Here is an 18,410-nt window from a genome sequence, read left to right as displayed (position 1 = left end):
GCCTCAGCGCTCTCCAGTGCTGGGATTGAGGTATGAGCCCCCACATTGTCCTGCTCCTAAAGCAAGTCACCGAAAGCTTGAGGGATATGGACACGAGGACAAAATTCTGCTCCCGACCTCAGCTCTTTCAAAGCGTGGCAGGCAGCTCCTGGTCTCGGGCCTTTGCTGGCTTAAGGCTCAGACTGTTGGAAACTGTTCTCTGCAAATGCACGATTGGTCTCTTCCTGTTTACATGAGGCAACATGGAGAAGGGATCTGCAGCCCCGTCATAAGTGCAGGTGCTGATGGCACAGATAGCCAGGGAGAAAGAGGCCTTGAACCAGAGCAACAGAGCAGTTAGTCCCAGGTAGGTTTGCTGAGCTGTCAGGACCCTGTGAGCCTGGAGGGGAGCAAGGTTGCCTTCTCCAAGTACCCTGCAAAGCCCATGCTGGGAACTCTGCCTTGCTGGGAGGTCTCTGGGGCAAGGCCACCTGGCGCCTTAGCTGTCAGATAAAGGCTTTGTGCTCCGAGTCCCTGGCTCTCAGCCAACCCCCACCTCTGGATGAGTCTGCAGCTAGCCTCTCCTTTCTGCTTCATGAAAGCCAACACTGTTGCATTGCCCAGCCTCATCACAGCTGTGCCCAGCCAGCAGAGGAGAGACAGGACCGATGGCCCCAAGCTGTGGGACAAAGCTAGTCTTAATGTACGCAGCCCTAACCCCAGGGAAGACTGAGCTGGACACAGAAGGCCAAGAGTGATAGCACACAGCTGGGATTAACATGATTTATTTCAGTATCAGTCTTAGTTGTCGCTGAGGTGGGCAGCACAGGGTGAGGGTAGGAACCTAAATCCCAGATTGTTGGGTAGCAACTGTTTACTGAGCTGAAGGCAGAGTGAGGTACTCCAAGAACCACAGCACACGAGCATGTTCAGACTTTCCCAGAGCAGGAGATGGGGCTTCCTCTTGCCAGCTCAGGGTCCCCTCCATTGGCTCTTGGTACCCACCACCCTCCTTTAGAGGAGGCTCAGAGGCACCACGGAGGCAAGCTGGAGCTCCTCAGGGCATCTCTCCGAGCCTGGCCTCCGTCCACACAGCAGAGACATGCTGCTGTAGATGGCCAGACTGAAACCAGAGAGGTGGCTCCTGGTAATTCCATTTCCTCCCCTACTGATCACACCATTACCCTAGTTACAGTGTGAAGGAGACAGGGACTCAGCAATGACCGAAGGTGAGAGGCGAATCCCTTTTACAGCCCAGTAAATAGCCCAAGCCTCCCTAAGGGCTATAGTGATTAAGAGTGGCACCCAGGGATCCGACCCCTCTCGAAACTACCACTGTTATCCTGTGGCAGTAGCATTTGTCCCTAGCGTGATGTGTGGCAGCTCTGAGGTGTGTGTCCCCAGCTTTGGATGGGCAGGGCCTACGGGAGGGTTAAAAGTTCCTGGATTGCATCTGGGCAGATGCCGATTCAGGCCCAATGACCCAGCCCTTTTATTGCCACCTCTGGTCTAGGTTCTGGTCAGAGGTTTCTTCCTCTGCCCACCCGCATGTGTTGAGAGCTGGGTATTAAGGGAAAAGAGGGTGGGTACAAGAAACTGGTGGTTATTTTACAGACTCCTAAAAAGTTATAGGTATGTTAGCTTTGAGTAAAAAAAAAAATATCTTAAAAATCAAATGGAAGGCATGTTGCTGTGCCCACAGCTGTGGTACAGTGGTATGAACTCTCAGATGATGGTGCAGATCTGCATGGCACCCCCCTTCCGACTGCCATGTACGGGCACAGGTTTGCCCTTCCCATAGTACCCTGTGAAGATGGCCTTGACCTCCATCTTCTTAGCCAGGTTCAGCATCCAGCGCCCTTTGCCCAAGGAATAGAGCTTGCCCCGGGACAGCTCACCCACCTCCTCACCTTGGCTGCCCCCCTTCACCTGCTGTAAAATCTCTAAGAGGTCAAGGCCTGTCTGCACTGGCTGCACATCAGCTGCGCAGCCTAATGTGACGTGAGCTCGGCTCCCTGGGGGCAGGCCCTCGGAGGCAGATGGCTTGTCCAGATCACTTGGCCACAACAGCAGCTCCTGCTCACTGAGCACCACCTGGGCCCCAGCTGTCTTGGGTGTCACAAAGAGAGTAGAGATGGACAGTTTGAAGGCCTTGCCATAAGATCTCTTCACCACCTGGGGAAAGAGAGGGGGGCCCATGTTAGAGGGACAGCTGGCAAAGCTGGCAAGGGTGGTCCATCCCCGGGTGAGAAAATGAGTGTGGCTGTGCAGGGGGTCTTGTTTTGTGTTGTATTGTTTTTGATAAAGGGTTTTAAACAGACACACAACACAAGCCACTCAAGCTAAGGTTGGAAAAAGGCCCTCAGAAAGGCACCGGATACAGACCCCGTTTACTAAGCTCTAGGCTCCTAGCCTCTTTGCCTTGCTTGGCTAGTCACCTGTAAGAGAGAGGGAACACTAGAGCCTATCTCCAAGCAAACACGACTGACAGAGTGGTAGGTGAAGAGACTAGATCAGCCACAACTGTTGCTCCACGGCTCACTCCACCAACACACTGTGGTCTACGTTTGATTACCTCCGGCCACACCTGATCCCCTTCCGTGAGATCATGTGACCCAACTGTAAACTCCTTTTGTAAAATCTTCTGTTCCAAGAGCAGTGTGTGGCGGGTGCTTAGTGAGCAAGCATTACTAAACAGACAATAGGAAGGAGCGATAATATATATTCAGCCATTCCACTGGACTAGGCTTTGAGAACATGGCTCTTAGTTCCCGTTTCCCTAGGGATTGGCCAGTAAGCAAGCAGGTGAATGGCTCCTGGGAAGGCGAAGGTAAAGGACATTAGGAACTAGGCAACGTGCTGGGAGTTAAAGATGGCTGTATCCAGCCAAGGCTGTGTGCTATGGTGCAGGCTCAGTATCCTAAGCCACTCCTTCCCTCTGGAGCAAGGCCAATAGAACAGGCTCTCTGGAACACAGGACTCTTTAGCATTTGAAATTCTGGGACTTAACAGGGGCTCGAGAGGCCAGAGCAAGGACCTGCTGCTGCCTGGCATTCTCCATAAATCTTCATCAGGGAAAAGGCCCTTTGGTGGGCCCCGGAGAGAGATGGAACTAGTGAGTCCCTAAGAAAGGATAAAAGAAGAGTACAGACCACACCAAAGACTGGAGGCCACACTTCTCCAACCACTGTGTGATGTCTCTGCTCTATACTGCAGTACCAGGAGGTACTCTAACCCACTTACCCTCCCCACCTCCACTGGGGTGTCCCTGGGGAGAACTCACATCCTGCTGGGCGTATTCTTCTGCCCCGGCAGCCTTCCCGTAGTCACAGAATTTAGTTGTACAGTGCAGCACACCTGGAGGTCTCTTTCCAAAGTAGCTGACCAGCTCAAGCTTCTCCCTGGGTTCATCCCCAGAAATAACTGCAGAAGAAGAAAGGTCAGTCAGGGTGAGAAGCTGGGCCTACCAACACCTATCTCAGAAACTGCAGGCCAAAAACAGGGCCATCACTAAAGATGCTCTCAGGCGGCTCTGCTGTGTGCTTCACTTATTTGCTAGCTGGAGACGGAGCTCAGTTGGCAGAAGGGCGGGCCTAGCCTGCGCAACGCCCCAGGTTGAGTCCTCAGCACTGGCACCATGTAAAGCAAGCATGGTAACATACACATGTAACCCTAGCTCCAGAAAAATAGATACAGGAGGATCTGGAGTTCTTGGGGGGCAGGGGTGGGAGCTGGGGTCCTTGCCCAGCATGCATAGGGTCCTGGGTCTAATGCTTTACAGGGAGCCAACTAAATCATGCTGGCTATACAGTGTATAGAGCTTTACATCTCTACCTGAGTTCTAAGGCATGTGTAACATAGGGCTAGGCCATACAAGCCAAAGGTCAGCATCATACCTGGAGAGGGAAAGCAGGGTGAGAAGGTGACTACATGGGCAAACGAAGCCCATCTTGCCACTTACTAGCCATCTGAGACACGTGGGTGACATGTCAGCCCACCACGACACAGTTGCCATACCCCCAAATTCCTCAGGGCCTCTGAGATTTACAGCAACCATTTCACCCAGGGGTGGCCCACTCCATATGCCCTGCAGACATTCATGGAGGAGGAGAGCAAGCCAAGGGTCTGGAACAGGAAGAGTCCTAGGTACAGTGGGACAAGATGGCCGAGGACCATGATGTCAAAGCTGGGCTTCCAAACAAAGGCCAAGTTTGGTGGCCGAACTCCGTCTGTAGCTTTTCCATTCCTTCCCAAAGGCTAACGCTTCCAGGGAGCCTCTATTCTGAGCACGCCTTGTTGTTGTCTCTGATGTCCCCTGTCACACTCAGAGCAGAAAAGCATTCTGGTGTTTGTGGCCAAAGCCAGCATCAAGCAGCGATCATACCCTGGCCAGCACCACCAGCTCTGGCCAGAAGCCCTGGCTCTTAGGGCTGCCCTTCACTCTATACAAAAAAATGGGCTGGCTCTCAACCAACATCTTCCCTGTAGAGTTTGAGCCTTAGGAGCCCAGAAACAAGTTTTCTGAGAACTCACATGGGCATGAAGGATGTTTGCCCCGGAGCAATCGAACAACAAAAATGAAGAGGTTTGTTCACAGACCAGCTAAAATTGAGAGTGCCCGTCTCTCCAATACTGGGAAGGAAAGGCAGGAGAATTACTGCAAGTCAGAGACCAACCTGATGGATGGACAGACTGAGTTCCAGGCCAACCATGGAAGGCTACATAGACTCTGTCTCCAAAAAAAAAAAAAAAAAAACGAACACCCCAAAAAGACTCAGGCACCTGTGGGACACTCCGGGGGAATGGGACCGCCGAGGAGCCTTCCATACCCCAGACGATTTACTCACTGGAGCCAACAGCCCTTACCAGGAAAGAACCCTCCTGACTCATACCCAGGTACAGGTGGCATCTCTTACATCCTTTCTGGGCATGTCTCTTATGTGGAGAGGATGTTCTAGAAGGCACGAAGCCGGGTTCTCTACAGCTTGAGATGTGGTGGGGGAGCCCAAGATCCATCCTCCAGAAAGTCACACAGGCTTGGCCTTGCTACTTTTTTGCACAGTTTAGGTTTCCATCTCATATTTTGCTTGGAAACATACATTCTGCTGCTAAAACTGATTTTGACAGCCTTGGTCTCCCTCCGAGGTTATAGCATATTGGCAACGAGAATTACAGTTTTCCCACCTCTAAGACTCAGATAGTGGTCTAGAGCCCAAACTGGGAGGATGGTGCTGGAAGGGAAGAGGGAGGCAAGAAAGGAGCTACGTACATGTCTTTCTCCACTAAAGCCTTGCTTCTGGCTAGTCCTGGAAGCTGCTGCCTGTATCCTCCACCCATCAACCCCATCCTTTGAGCTCAGCCACCTGGATGCCTGGCAAGGCGGATGCACTCCAACACAGGCAAACAGTACAAGGCTCTAGCTGCCCTTCTCCCTCCCTACCACCACCTACAGTGTCGAAGCTCTTTCTTGAAGGCCTTGTGATTCCCCAGCTCCTCCAGAAAGACCTGGCCAGCTTTTCGGAGGGTCTCAGAACTCTTTTTGGTCAGGAACCAGCCAAAGTAGAGCGGCAGAAAGTCCTTCTCCAGCCCCGGCTTCAGTTTCTTCAGGTCATCGATCGACAGCTGCCATTGGTTCTTCTCCTTGAGTTGGGCACAGTCTAGTCGCCACGCCGTCTTGGGCTCCACCAGGACCACCTGGTACTGGTACTGGTCTGCCATTTCAAAGAGCTGATCCAGCCGCTCCCGCTCATGGTTGGTGTCATCAAGCACAAGAACCCTGATGTCCCGGCGGCAGTAGCCAGCCAGGTCCTCGTCCAGACGCTTGTACTCCTCAGAGAACTCTGCCCTCAAGCCAGGAGTGATCTTGTAAGAATCAGCAGACACTATCTTGGTGCCGTTGCGGTACTTCTCCAGGATGAGCCGAGCCAGAGTGGACTTGCCGCTGCCCGGCAGGCCACGCAGGATGAAGAGCGTCTTGCACTCGTGAAGAGTAGCCACCGTGTCCTCATCTTGAAGGAAAGGGAACTGCAGCTCTGGCTTGTCCTTAGCTCCCGAGGATGACATCTTTCTGAGGAAGATCTTGGGCAGGAATGTGTGGCTTTTTCGGGTAAGGCTTGTGTTCTGGGTAAGAAGAGAGGAGGAGATGTCAGCCCAGGCTCCTCAAGGCCAGCCCGCAAGCACCACACCCTAGTCTTTGGACTAGCTCGTCCAGAGGGGGACCGATGTCAGTTCAGGAATTCCCCAAGCCTAACTTAAAACACCTTTGAATGGTGGATGTTTTTCCCCGGAGGGGGAATGGTGGCTTTTCTTCCTCCCAGTAGGTCCTTCGGTATCTTCAACAGCAGCGTTGTAAGGGTAGAGGGAATCTCTCAGAAGCTATCTGACCTCTCACTCTCCTGGCTCCAAGGATCACTCTCTGCTACCTCTCAGAACACCTTGGTGGCAGGGCATGCAAGGGAGCAAGTGCCTGTTGCTCCCAGTCAACCCTAACTTATATATTCCTGGCACTTCTTAAGGATGTCCTGTTTGGAGGCCTGAGGCTCTATGTATGGGCAAAGCCGCAGCTGCCTTGGCTCTGAGTGTGCAGAGGAGGGTGAGGGCAGAGGAGGGTGACCCAAAGACCGCCTCCCTCCACCCAACAATGGCACCAGCAGATAATACTCTCTTGTCTGGGTGTGGGGGGACAATGGTCCCACAGAGGGCTGGTGGGGGGCAGGGCAGGAGGGCACTGGACAAAGGGCTTCATTCACAACTACCACCTCCTCTGCTCTCTCGCTGCTCCCCCTCCCCCAATCTGTAGGACTAAGGGGGCACAGGGCATCTGTATTCAGAGATCTTTGCCCCCTACTCAGCTGTGTGTTAGCAGCATCTCTCTGACAAAAGCAACAAGAAATAGCGGTTTCAATTGTCATCTACACTGGCTTCCACCTTTGGTGTGCACCCTGAGAATTTTAGCTGGCTTATGGCTTCGCTATAGCCTTGAGCAGGAACCCATTCCCAGCGCTGGCTTCACAACAACCCTGGACTCTCTGGCGCTACCCCCGGGGCCAAGACCCATTTGCCAGCTGGTGTCACCACTTTCTCTTCCCTGCTGCGATATTCCCTTCTCCAAAGACACTGAGACTCCCCCCAAAACTTCCCCGCTCTCCTTGCCTTCGGGCTGCCCTGGAGGACCCAGAGGTTGGACTTCAACTCCAGAACCTGCTGCCCTCATTTGCAAGCTACTTCTGCCCATGCAAACCCCAAGACTCTCGCTTTCAGTTAGCCTCTCTCCCGCCCCGACCCCCACGCGTGCGCTGCGCTCACCATGATGAGTGGGCGCACCACCGTCACCGCCTTTGCGGGCACTATGTCTCCGGGGCCGCCCGCCTGCGCTAGGGACACGGGCGTCTCGGGGTGTCGGGGCCCAACGCAAGGGACCTTTCATAGCCCGGGGGTGGGGCGCGCGGACGGGGGCGGGGTCAGTCCGAGCTTCTGCGCACGCGCTCACTGGGAATCGAAACCTGGGTGCCAGGAAGCTGCGGCCTGAGCCTTGGTAGAAAACAAAAGCAAACCTGGATTCTCAATGCCAAAAGAGTCAGCCACTCCACCTCTTTGTTACTTCAAAGTTAAAGATTAACTTTTGACCTCCTCTGAGACAGGGGCTCACTATGTAGATCACGCTGGCCTGGTAGAGAGATCTACCTGCCTCTGCTTCCCAAGTGCTTGGGTTAAACACCAGGAGAGAGATAAACTCTTTTTTTTTTTTTTAAAGATTTACTTATTTATTATATGTAACTGTAGTACACTGTAGCTGTCTTCAGTCACACCAGAAGGGGGCATCAGATCTCATTATGGATGGCTGTGAGCCACCATGTGGTTGCTGGGATTTGAACTCAGGACCTCTGGAAGAGCAGTCCGTGCTCTTAACCGCTGAGCCATCTCTCCAGAGCCCGAGAGATAAACTCTTAAATCAGGAGGCAGGTGCCTTTCCTAGGTCCCCAGGCTAGAATGAAATGGTGAAGCGTAGCCATGCACGTGACAGGCAGATATCTTAATGTTTTGAAACAGGCCCCTAGACCTTATCACAACTGACATGTGATGGAAATACCATTCAGACCACAAAGCCAGGCCGATAGACATCACCGCCTCCTAAAACAAAAACAAAGACCTAATTCATCAAAGTCCATAATTCTGGGAAAGTCTCTACATGTACTAACCTTGATTTTTGACTTCTATAGTCTGCTTCTGACTGAAGTATGTCAACATAGGATGTGGGTTGTTTTTTTATATATATTTATTTTTATTTTATATACATTGGTGTTTTGACTACGTGTATGTCTATTTAAGGATGTTAGATCCCTTGGAACAAGAGTTATACATAGCTGTGAGCTGCCATGGGGGTGCTGGGAATTGAAGCTGAGTCCTCTGGAAGAGCAGCCAGTGCTCTTAACCACTGAGCCATCTCTCCAGCCCCACAGGATATGGTTTTTATGCTTAAAAGCCTACCCTGAGAAAAGCGCTGGGCTACAGTGGGTTCTCAAACATCTAGTGTTGTGGCAGGCTGGCTAATAGAGACTTTCTATTGGCTTACGCCTGTGTCTAAGCAGTCTTCTTTGGTGGGTACTCCCTCCACCTCCCCCCCCCCCGAAATAAAAGTTGGTTGTTTTAAAAATGAGTCTCAGCCAGGCAGTGGTGGTGCACGCCTTTAATCCCAGCACTTGGGAGGCAGAGACAGTCAGATTTCTGAGTTCAAGGTCAGCCTGGTCTACAGAGTGAGTTCCAGGACAGGGCTACACAGAGAACCCTGTCTGGAAAAACCAAAAAGACCCAAACCAAGCCAAGCCAACCAACCAAACAAACAAACAAAAAAGAAACATGCTCAGTTGTTTAAGATGCTGGGGTTTCTGCAAGCTAAGAAAGTACATCCTAGCTTTGAGGATGTGGTACATTTCTTTGATTCCAGCACTTGGGAGGCAGAGGCAAGCAGATCTCTGTGAATTTGAGGCCAGCCTGGTCTACAGAGTTAGTTCTAGGACAACAGGGCTACACAGAGACACAAAACAAAACAAACAAATGAATATATAATTATTTATAGTATCTCAGGAGCAGTTGAGATAGTGTTGTTTTGTTTGGTTTGATTTGGTTTGGTTGGTTTTGTTTTTGGTTTTTTTTGGTTTTTTTGAGACAGGGTTTCTCTGTGTGGCCCCGGCTGTCCTGGAATTCACTCTGTAGACCAGGCTGGCCTCGAACTCAGAAATCTGCCTGCCTCTGCCTCCCAAGTGCTGGGACTAAAGGTGTGCGCCACCACCACCCGAAGATTTATTTATTATTATATATAAGTACCTTGTAGCTGTCTTCAGACGCACCAAAAGAGGGCATCAGATCTCATTACCAGTGGTTGTGGGCCACCATGTGATTGCTGGGATCCGAACTCAGGACCTTCAGAACAGCAGCCAGTTCTCTTACCTGCTGAGCCATCTCGTCAGCCCCCAAGATAGTGTTGTTAATATGGCCAAGCATGTTACCCCAAGTTGGACTTTAAGGCCCTGAATGGTAGGAAAGAATCAACTCCCTCAGCTTGTTCTACTCTGATTGCCACAGGTACGTCACGGTGTGTAGGTTCGCACACATAAATGCACACAAAAATAAATTAAAATGTACTCTTTCTTTCTTTCTTTGACACAGATCTCTCTGTCCAGCTCTGGCTATTCTGGAACTCACTGGGTAGAACAGGCTGACCTCAAACTTGCAGAGATCCGTCTGCCTCTGCCTTCTGGATCTGCCACTGCCTGGATTAATAGGTGATTTTTATTTTATACATTGGTGTTTTGCCTGCATAGGTGTCTATGTGGGAATTTAGAACCACCGAGAACTGGAGTGACAAACAGTTGTGAGCTGCCATGTGAGTGCTGGGAATTGAACTCGGGTCCTCTTGAAGAGCAGCCTGTGCTCTTAGCCTCTGAGCCATCTCTCTGGCCTCATTTAAAATGCAATTTAAAAATGACAGGATTTAAAATATTTTTTTTCTAAAGATTTACTTATTATTATAAATGAGTACACTGTAGCTATCTTCAGACACACCAGAAGAGGGCATCAGATTTCATTACAGGTGGATGTGAGCCACCATGTGGTTGCTGGGATTTGAACTCATGACCTTCCGAAGAGCAGTCGGTGCTCTTACCCACTGAGCCATCTCGCCAGCCCTAAAATATTTTTATCTAGGGACTGGGGCCATAGTTTGGTGTTATAACACTTGTCTCGCAGGCAGAAGTTCCTGGACATGATCTGGGGATAAGTTTGGAGGACCAAAGTTATTCTCCTTTTGAATTGCCTCTCACTTGACTGGAATCCTGTCTTCATCCCAGCCTGTCATCTTCAGCCCTGCTTCTGGACCACATGGCAAAGGCCTGCATGGTTTGTACATGCTTGGCCCAGGGTGTGGCACTGGAGGTGTGGCTCTGTTGGAGTGGGTGTGTCACTATGGGCATGGGCTTTAAGACTCTCATCCTAGCTGCCTGGGAATCAGTCTTCTAGCAGCCTTCAGATGAAGATGTAGAACTCTCAACTCCTCCTGTACCATTTCTGTCTGGGATGCTGCCATGCTCCCACCTTGATGATAATCAACTAAACCTCTGAACCTGTAAGCCAGCTCCAATTAAATGTTGTCTAAAGCTGGGCAGTGGTGGCGCACTCCTTTAATCCCAGCACTTGGGAGGCAGAGGCAGGCAAATTTTTGAGTTCGAGGCCAGCCCGGTCTACAGAGTGAGTTCCAGGACAGCCAGGGCTATACAGAGAAACCTTGTCTTGAAAACCAAAAAGAAAAACCAAAAAACAAAAAACAATGTTGTCTAAGAGTTGCCTTGGTCATGGTATCTGTTCACAGCAATAATACCCTAACTAAGACAGTCTGATCCTTTTTTTTTTTCAGATTTACTTATTTATTTTATGTGTATAAGAACACTGTAGCTGTCTTCAGACACACCAGAAGAGGGCATCAGATCCATTACAGTTGGTTGTGAACCACTCACTATGTGGTTGCTGGAAATTGAAGTCATGACAGCAGTTAAGCACGGAGCCATCTCTCCAGCTCAGGCCTGATCCTTTTGAGGCCAGATGTTTACAGGCTAACTCTAGGAAATAACAGCCTTCTCAGTGGGATTTCTGTGGTGTTCTAGAAACTAATATTCCCAGGGCAGCCTAAGGCTGCACAGAGGAGGTAGCACATCCTGGGACTCTTCTCCAGGCCTGCCCGTAGGCCCAGCTTTCACTCCTATCTCCTCTGAAGGCCTACAGGCTTTATAAGACGGCCTATAGTCTGACAGCTGAGCTGTGGTTTCTGTACACCTCCACCCCACTCCCGAGCCTTGTACATCCTAGGGAAACCGAGTCAATGGCTGAGAAGCAAGCAAAGCCACTTCTGTTCTCAGGGCTTTTCCTTTCCTGTTCTCTCAGCGTTCTGCGTTCTCTGACGCTCACCTGCTTCTCTACCCACTCCGCTCATCTCTTCCATTGGTCCCTATGGAGTACGAGAGGTGGGAGGCGGCACAGTGACTCACAGAGATCTGTAAAAATTAAAGATGCATATTTAATGGGGAAACAGGGGCACATGGGGGGAGGTGGGGTCTGTAGGAGTCAGTCTCCCAGTTTTTCCTCTCCAAAACATCTCGCCTGGGAAGCCTGTCTGCCTGAACCTCGAGCCTACTGAGCCGGCCTTCATCCCTTCTCAGCTGTTAAGTAGCTCCGGTTTTCGATTCCTCTTCTTTTGCTTTCTCCAATCTTTGGACCTCTCCCCTGGCTGCTTCTGCTGGTTTCTTTTCTTCTTTTTGGCTGTCGTCTGAGGGTTGGTGGTGTGAGTCGTTTGAGATCCTTCTGTAGATTTCCATGGACTCTCTCTTGAGCCCTAGGTTTGACGAGTGACTGTCTCCCAACAGTCTTTTGCTGAGTCCTCCCGAGCTTGACCTTCTTCTGTCTTGCTCCTCCACCCTCAACAGCCTCTGCTTTGAGCCCTCGTCGTCATCCGTGGCGTCTCTCTCACTCTCCAGATCCTTCTCCCACTGCTTCACCACCTTCTCCTCCTCTCGGCTTCGCTGCGGTTCCTTCTCCGGTGTTGTCTGCATGTCTATCGATGATGAGATGTCCTCTGAAAAACAGAACAGGGTGGTGCAGGGTGAAACACTCAGCCTGTGCTTCTCAAGGCAAAGACCTGAGGGTGGCCTTGGTCACATGGTGTCTGTCACATGTCACACTCTTTCCAAGGGAGAGAACCAGTCATTCATTGCTCAGGTCCTGAAGAAGCTCTGCTGTGGCGTCAGGTGAGACGCCCCATGTGTCACACCGCTGGATTACCGTGCAATTAATTGCAAGGGAACCCAAGACTGGCACAAAGGAGATCTCACCACAATCTCCCTCCAAGCAAGACCAAAACCAGAACTGGAACCCTGGACCTCCTGACCCCAAAGCAGAAATGGCATGGGTGCTTACTCTTTGGTCCACACCATGTGAGCAGGCGCTGCCACTATATCCGAACCTCCTACAACCTCACCTCCACCGCTGTGATGCAAAAGACATCCTTCCTCCCTTGACAAAAATGGCATAGGTATTGACAAGTGACATGGGGTCTTTTCCCCACTGGCCCCATCCTGCCACCGTTGTATTTGTCCCTGGGGAGCAGTCAGTGTCGAGTTCTTTTGTAAACATGTGAGCAGGCTGTGAGCAAGAGGGGGTGCTGGATGATTCTTGCTCCTTGTCTGATGGTTGTAGAAAAGTCACCATCACATCGTGGGTATCCTTCATGCTCTTCTTCTCAGAAGCTGCTTGTGGGGAAGTCAGCAACAGTGGTGTAACGGGCTCAGCCATCCCCAGGTAAAAAGATAAACAACAGCGCCCTCTTCTGTTCAGAGCAGGAAGTGCCCCCACGAGAAGGCATGAGATCTTTCCTCTGCCTGTGGCCAGCCAGCCCAGAGGAGGGGAAGCTGCTTCCTGCCCACCTCCGAAGCCCCTATCCATCGCTCCAGTTGCTTTTTAACTGCTCCGTGCAATCTCCAGACAGAAGCCTGACCTCTCTTTGAGGGAATCAGCTCCCATGGGGCAGGCACTGGAGCGATGGCGCAATGGATGACCCTGAGTCCCGAGCCCTGAGAATTGGAGGCACACTTCTATAAACCCAGGACTTGGTGGGTAGAGGTTAGAGGAGGACCAGGAGTTGATGAGCATTCCCAGCTACGGAGTAACTCTGAGACCAGCCTGGGATAACGTGAGACACTGCCTCAAAACAACACACCAAAACGGAAGAACAAAAACCTGAGCAATTGTGGTGGCCCTGTAATCCCAGCTCTCAGGAGGCTGAAGCAGGTGATCCCTGGAACAAATATGACTAGCCTCTGTTTTCCATATACATGGCACACGTGTGTATCAACACATGTATGTGTGCAATAAGGGCAAGCTGTCATCTGGCTGCCCTGCTGTGGGAGTCATGGGGACTAGAAAGGACTTCCCCTTGAATCTTAGGGTGAGGGGGGCTTTAGCTAATAATTCACATTGGGCTCTGTCCTCCTGGATCCCCCACACACACCCACACACATCATGGCTGAGAGTTCGGAATCCTAGAGGTCGTTTGTTACAGAAATCATTGTGGGGTCACAACTGAGACCCAGAATCTAGATGGCCAGACTGAAAACCCGCTGTGGATTTCTTTTTTTCTTTTTTCTTTTTCTTTCTTTCTTTCTTTTTTTTTTTTTTTTTTTTTTTTTTTTTTTTTTTTTTTTTTTTTTTTTTTTTTTTTTCCGAGACAGGGTTTCTCTCTGTAGCCCCGGCTGTCCTGGAACTCACTCTGTAGACCAGGCTGGCCTTGAACTCAGAAATCGGCCTGCCTCTGCCTCCCAAGTGCTGGGATTAAAGGTGTGTGCCACCACTGCCCAGCCCTGTGGATTTCTAAGCCCTCTACTCGAGTGCTCTCCTTAGCAAATACTAAGTACTTCCACAGTATTCCCAGTAAGAGGGCGGTAGTACCTACCACACTCCCAGAATACCTAGCATCAAGGCACCAAATGGAGAGCAGCTTCTAAGCTCTTCTCTAACCAGCTCTCCTGTGCTCGCCCATAATTTGACTCTTTTCCCTCAGACCTTCCCTGTAGATGAGTAGAGCCTGAGGGGGCAAAGACCCCTTTGCTCCCTGGAGGTCTAGAGCAGCACTGCTAAGCGGTGTGAGAGGCTCCAGATGAGCAACAGCAGACAGCCGAGCTGGGAGAGTGGCTAGGTGGCACCCCTCCCTAGCATGTGACCTCGTGGTCACTAGTCACTCACTCCGACAGAGTGAGAGGGACCAGTGTTTTACACTGCCCCTGACTGGCAGTGGTGGCCCTGGGTGTGGCCCTGTCATCCTGCCAGCACCTGCTCTTGCTGTGACCTGCTGGAAATGGTCCTGTGGGCCCTGCAGAGGGAGCCCAGGTCTATCTGAGAATCTAACACCCAACTGGCACTTTGCGAGTGATAAAAATGCTAGGTACCCCACGAATAACCTGAGGGAGGACAGAATGGAAGGGAGTCACAGGGCAGCTGGGCTGGGGGCAAAGCCAGGCCAAGGTGAAGTGAATGCTTTCCCGTCCTGATTCAGGAAGAGATTCAGCTGCTGTTGGCAAGTGCGTGAACACACTCAGAGGGCAATGCCCACCTGGCCTTAGGAGTGACTGGTGAGTGAAGCAGGACAATCAATCGGTAGAGGAGGGTGGGGGAGGGAGGGTAGGGTTAGTGACTCACGTCTCTCTGCCTTTTCCCTGAGTATTTCCCTGTAGTTTGTTTTCTTAAGTTCTTCGATGATGCCCTTATTGGCGTCGTCTAAAGCCTGTGGAAGGCAGAGGAGCTGGTGAACCCTTTCCTTTTTGTTTTTTCGAGACAGGGTTTCTCTGTGTAGCCCCGGCTGTCCTGGAACTCACTCTGTAGACCAGGCTGGCCTCGAACTCAGAAATCAGCCTGCCTCTGCCTCCCAAGTGCCGGGATTAAAGGCGTGCGTGACCACCACCCAGATTCCTTTCCATTTTTGGAGACAGGCTGGCCTCAAATTTTTCTATCCCTGCTGGCTGGCCTCAAATTCCTGCCTCCACTTTCTAAGTGCTGGGATTACAAGCATGGGCAACCACACACCTGGCTGGTTGCTTTGGTTTGAAACAGGGTCTCATGAAGTATGTCGTCCAAGCTGGTCTCAAAAGCATGGTCATCCTGCAGATTGCAAGCTTCTGCCTCTGGTGGTATTACAAGCATGCCCCCCCACGCCCTGCTTTCTGTGGGGTCTTGAAGAGCCTCCATCTCTTTGTCATAGTCGTCTCAGAGTCTGGCACTGAGCTCAGTAGCTGCAGCCTTAGGGTATGTGTAAGTGGGCGCTTGGTGAGCAACATGGTTCTAGGGCCATGGAGATAGCAGTGCAGGTGGGGTGGGGGTGGGGGTCTCAGACCTGGTCCCACAAGGAGGCACTGAGGACCAATTAATGAAGTCACTGCCCAGCCTTCAGGGTAACCTCAGCCCTGCCTTTCGGATAGCCCCCAGCTCTGCCTCCCAGGAGACAGGGGCTCTCACCCTCAATCTCCCTGCTCCCTTATGGTGTTGGTTACAAACAAGGACTTATACTTTTGTCTTGGTTTTCCTGTAGACACCAAGCTTCTTATGGGCCCAGGATCACAGCCAGCCATGCATGGATTCCTCCACCTTACACTAACTTGTGCTCTCGGTGGATGGTCATGTGAGAGAGGATCAAGTCTGAGAGGCTGTAAGTGAGACTCGTGGAGCGTGGAGCATGTGGCAGGGCTGGAGTGAAGGCGGGCATTCTGAGGTATGTGTTACAGGACTGTCCCTCAACAAGAACTGGGCAGTGATATGGCAGGCCTAAGCTACCCTGAGAAATACAGAAGAAGCAGGGGCACTCACTGGGGTCTCTTGGGAGGGATTTTTCTACTGCAATATGGAAATATTGGTCGTGCTAAGTTCTTTCTAAACACACCACAAACTTTCCTCCCCAAAGGTCTCTTTTCTGGCATCCCCTGTTTCCCCAGCACAGTTCCTGGCCCCCCACCCTGTGCTCTGCTATTCCTGACCAACCCAGCTTGTCCTTCAAAGCTCAGCCTAAGGCCTATTTCCTATTGGGTGCATCCTCAGGGTGTCACGGTCAAGGCGGCCTGTTCCTTTCTCAAGCTCCTGCTACCTGAATCTCCAGTCTGGCCCCTTAGGCCATGTCAATGGTGCTGGGTTGTGTGCTCCGGCCTCTCAGCCAGGGGCCTGCTTCAGAGGAGAGGCGCCCCCATCAAAACCCACTCTAGCAGATGATGACTCGGGGGGATACCCTTCCAGGACTCCACTGTGGAAAGTGCCTAAGGACTCTGGTGAGCAGGAAGAGGTAGATGGCTGGGGACCCCTGCAGTGCGCATCATTGGACTTGGCTGAGGTCCTACATCCACCTGGAGCAGTATCTCTGGGAGGAGACTGGAGTGGGCTGGACAAGCCTGAGGTATCTCCTGGCTTTGCCTCATTCAACTTGTGGACTCTGCCCCTGACACTTCTAGTCTAGGCTAGCACTGTCCAACAGGACTGTCTGCACTAGTGGAACTATTCTAGATCTGTACCATGTGGACCCACCAGCCACATGTGCCTGCTATGCCCTTGAAATATGGCTAATGACTAAGAAACTGAATTTTGCAGTCTTAAAGTAGGTCAGCAAGATGCCTCCTGGCGTGGGGCTGGGTGACTGCAAAACTGAGGGGGTCAAGGAAGGTCCCCAGTGGGAGAGGATCTCGAAGCTAACACTTATGGGCTGGCTGAGAGCTCCCTGGAGGAGGCAGACCTAGGAGGACTTAGAACATTCTAGACAGAGATTAAAGCACTTGTTCATGGGCACAAGACAATCTGATAGGGAAAGGGTAGAAGAGTAGCTTTGGCTGGAGCTCAAAGGGGGACCTGAGCAGTGAAGGCCCCACAGGGAGGTTACCCAAGGCCTTCCTAGCCCCACAGAGCCTTCTTCCAGAGACCAGGGAGGAAGCAGGAGAAAGGGAATCCAGATGCTTCCAGCTGGCCCCAGACGGGATAGCAGTTTCAAAGTGCAAGTCCTAAAATCAGTTTTATTGGGGAGACGGTGCTGAGGTCATATACGCTTGCTGCACAATCCAGGGAACTAGCTCGAATTCCAGAACCGGGGATTCTAGGTGGATGTGCCACCCTCCTGGAATTCCAGTCTCATCAGGCAAAGACAGGGTTATCCTAGTGAGTGAGACTATTAACTAGTGAGGCTAGTCTGGGTATGACGGCGAGCCCTGGGGTTGCTGGAGAGACCTTGCCTTGGTGATTGAGGTGAGGGAGAGGGCAAAGATGGTTCCCAGTGTTAAAGGCCTCCGCATGTACATGCGCGAGTGAACACACACACACACACACACACACACACACACACACACACACACGCACACGCACACGCACACGCACACAGACACACAAATAGAAAAAGGAAGAGGAAACACCAATCAGCATTAAACAAAGGAAACCAGAAAGCCATGTGTAGTGTACCCTACACGTAGAGTCTTATAGTCTCAGCTACTTTGGAGCCTGAGGCAGAAGGACCATTTGATTCTAGGAGGTTGAGGCCAGCCTGGGCAACGGAAAGTCCTCCTATCTAATTAATTAATTAATGGATAATTATATTAAAATACATAAAATAAGACAGTAGGCACTGGGCGGTGGTGGTGCACGCCTTTAAGCCCAGCACTTGGGAGGCAGAGGCAGGCGGATTTCTGAGTTTGAGGCCAGCCTGGTCTACAGAGTGAGTTCCAGGACAGCCAAGGCTACACAGAGAAACCCTATCTTGAAAAACAAACAAATAAACAAACAAACAAAAGACAGTAGGAAGTGTCATAGTGCAGAGTACATTGAGGAGGTGACTGTTTAGTAAAAGTTTTGTTTCTTTTGTTTGTTCGTTTGTTTCCAATCAAACCACTACTCGGATCCGCGGCTGTACAGACGGCCAGCAGTGGCAAAGGTCAAAGCCAGGGCACCTGCCATCATGTGTCCTGTGACAGGTGGGTAATAAGCAGCTGGGGAAAGGGGAGTACAGCCACCCACTCCCACTCCACCCCTCCCGGCCCAGCAGCTGACAGATGCTCACACTGATGATGGCCTGCTGCGCCTCATTGTTGTGGACCAGCTTGGCTCTCTCCAGGGCCTTCTCAAAGTTATTCACAGCTGACTCGAAGTCTCTCAGCTTCACTGGAGAGTGGAAGAAGGCATAAAACAAACTGAGAATCTCAGTACCCCTTGACAGGGCCCCTGGTCTGCAAGGACCTACTAGAAGTCTGTGTCCGCTGGGATCAGCTCCAGATAACCACTGAGGAGCCCGGCTCTGTCTTTGGAGCGTGTTCCTGGTCTGTGCAGCACTGAGGACCGGGATACACGGACCGGCACTGTAGCTCCCAGGCCCTCGG

The 18,410-nt window shown here is 51.4% G+C and overlaps 2 protein-coding genes across 3 annotated transcripts in view; both read right to left on the bottom strand.

Moving 5' to 3' along the window:
* Positions 1-748: 748 nt before the first annotated feature.
* On the bottom strand, positions 749-7,449 carry Cnp (2',3'-cyclic nucleotide 3' phosphodiesterase). Its single transcript, XM_031355161.1, has 4 exons — positions 7,285-7,449; positions 5,430-6,099; positions 3,263-3,402; positions 749-2,154 (listed from the first exon to the last, which is right to left on the bottom strand). The coding sequence occupies exons 1-4, from the start codon at positions 7,285-7,287 to the stop codon at positions 1,705-1,707; spliced, it is 1,263 nt and encodes a 420-aa protein (XP_031211021.1). The 5' UTR covers positions 7,288-7,449; the 3' UTR covers positions 749-1,704.
* A 4,072-nt stretch (positions 7,450-11,521) lies between these two features.
* Ttc25 (tetratricopeptide repeat domain 25) overlaps positions 11,522-18,410 on the bottom strand; it is a 29,054-nt gene continuing 22,165 nt past the window's right edge. For both annotated transcript variants that reach the window (XM_031353613.1, XM_031353615.1), the window contains 3 exons: positions 18,095-18,195; positions 14,716-14,800; positions 11,522-12,100 (listed from right to left, as the gene is read on the bottom strand). In XM_031353613.1, coding sequence (XP_031209473.1) covers positions 11,691-12,100; positions 14,716-14,800; positions 18,095-18,195 — 596 coding nt within the window. In that variant the 3' untranslated portion in view covers positions 11,522-11,690. The remainder of the gene's footprint in view (positions 12,101-14,715; positions 14,801-18,094; positions 18,196-18,410) is intronic.

Source organism: Mastomys coucha, unplaced genomic scaffold (assembly GCF_008632895.1).
Source record: "Mastomys coucha isolate ucsf_1 unplaced genomic scaffold, UCSF_Mcou_1 pScaffold5, whole genome shotgun sequence".
Classification (NCBI taxonomy): Eukaryota; Metazoa; Chordata; class Mammalia; order Rodentia; family Muridae; genus Mastomys; species Mastomys coucha.
This window is presented reverse-complemented; position numbering and strand designations above follow the sequence as displayed.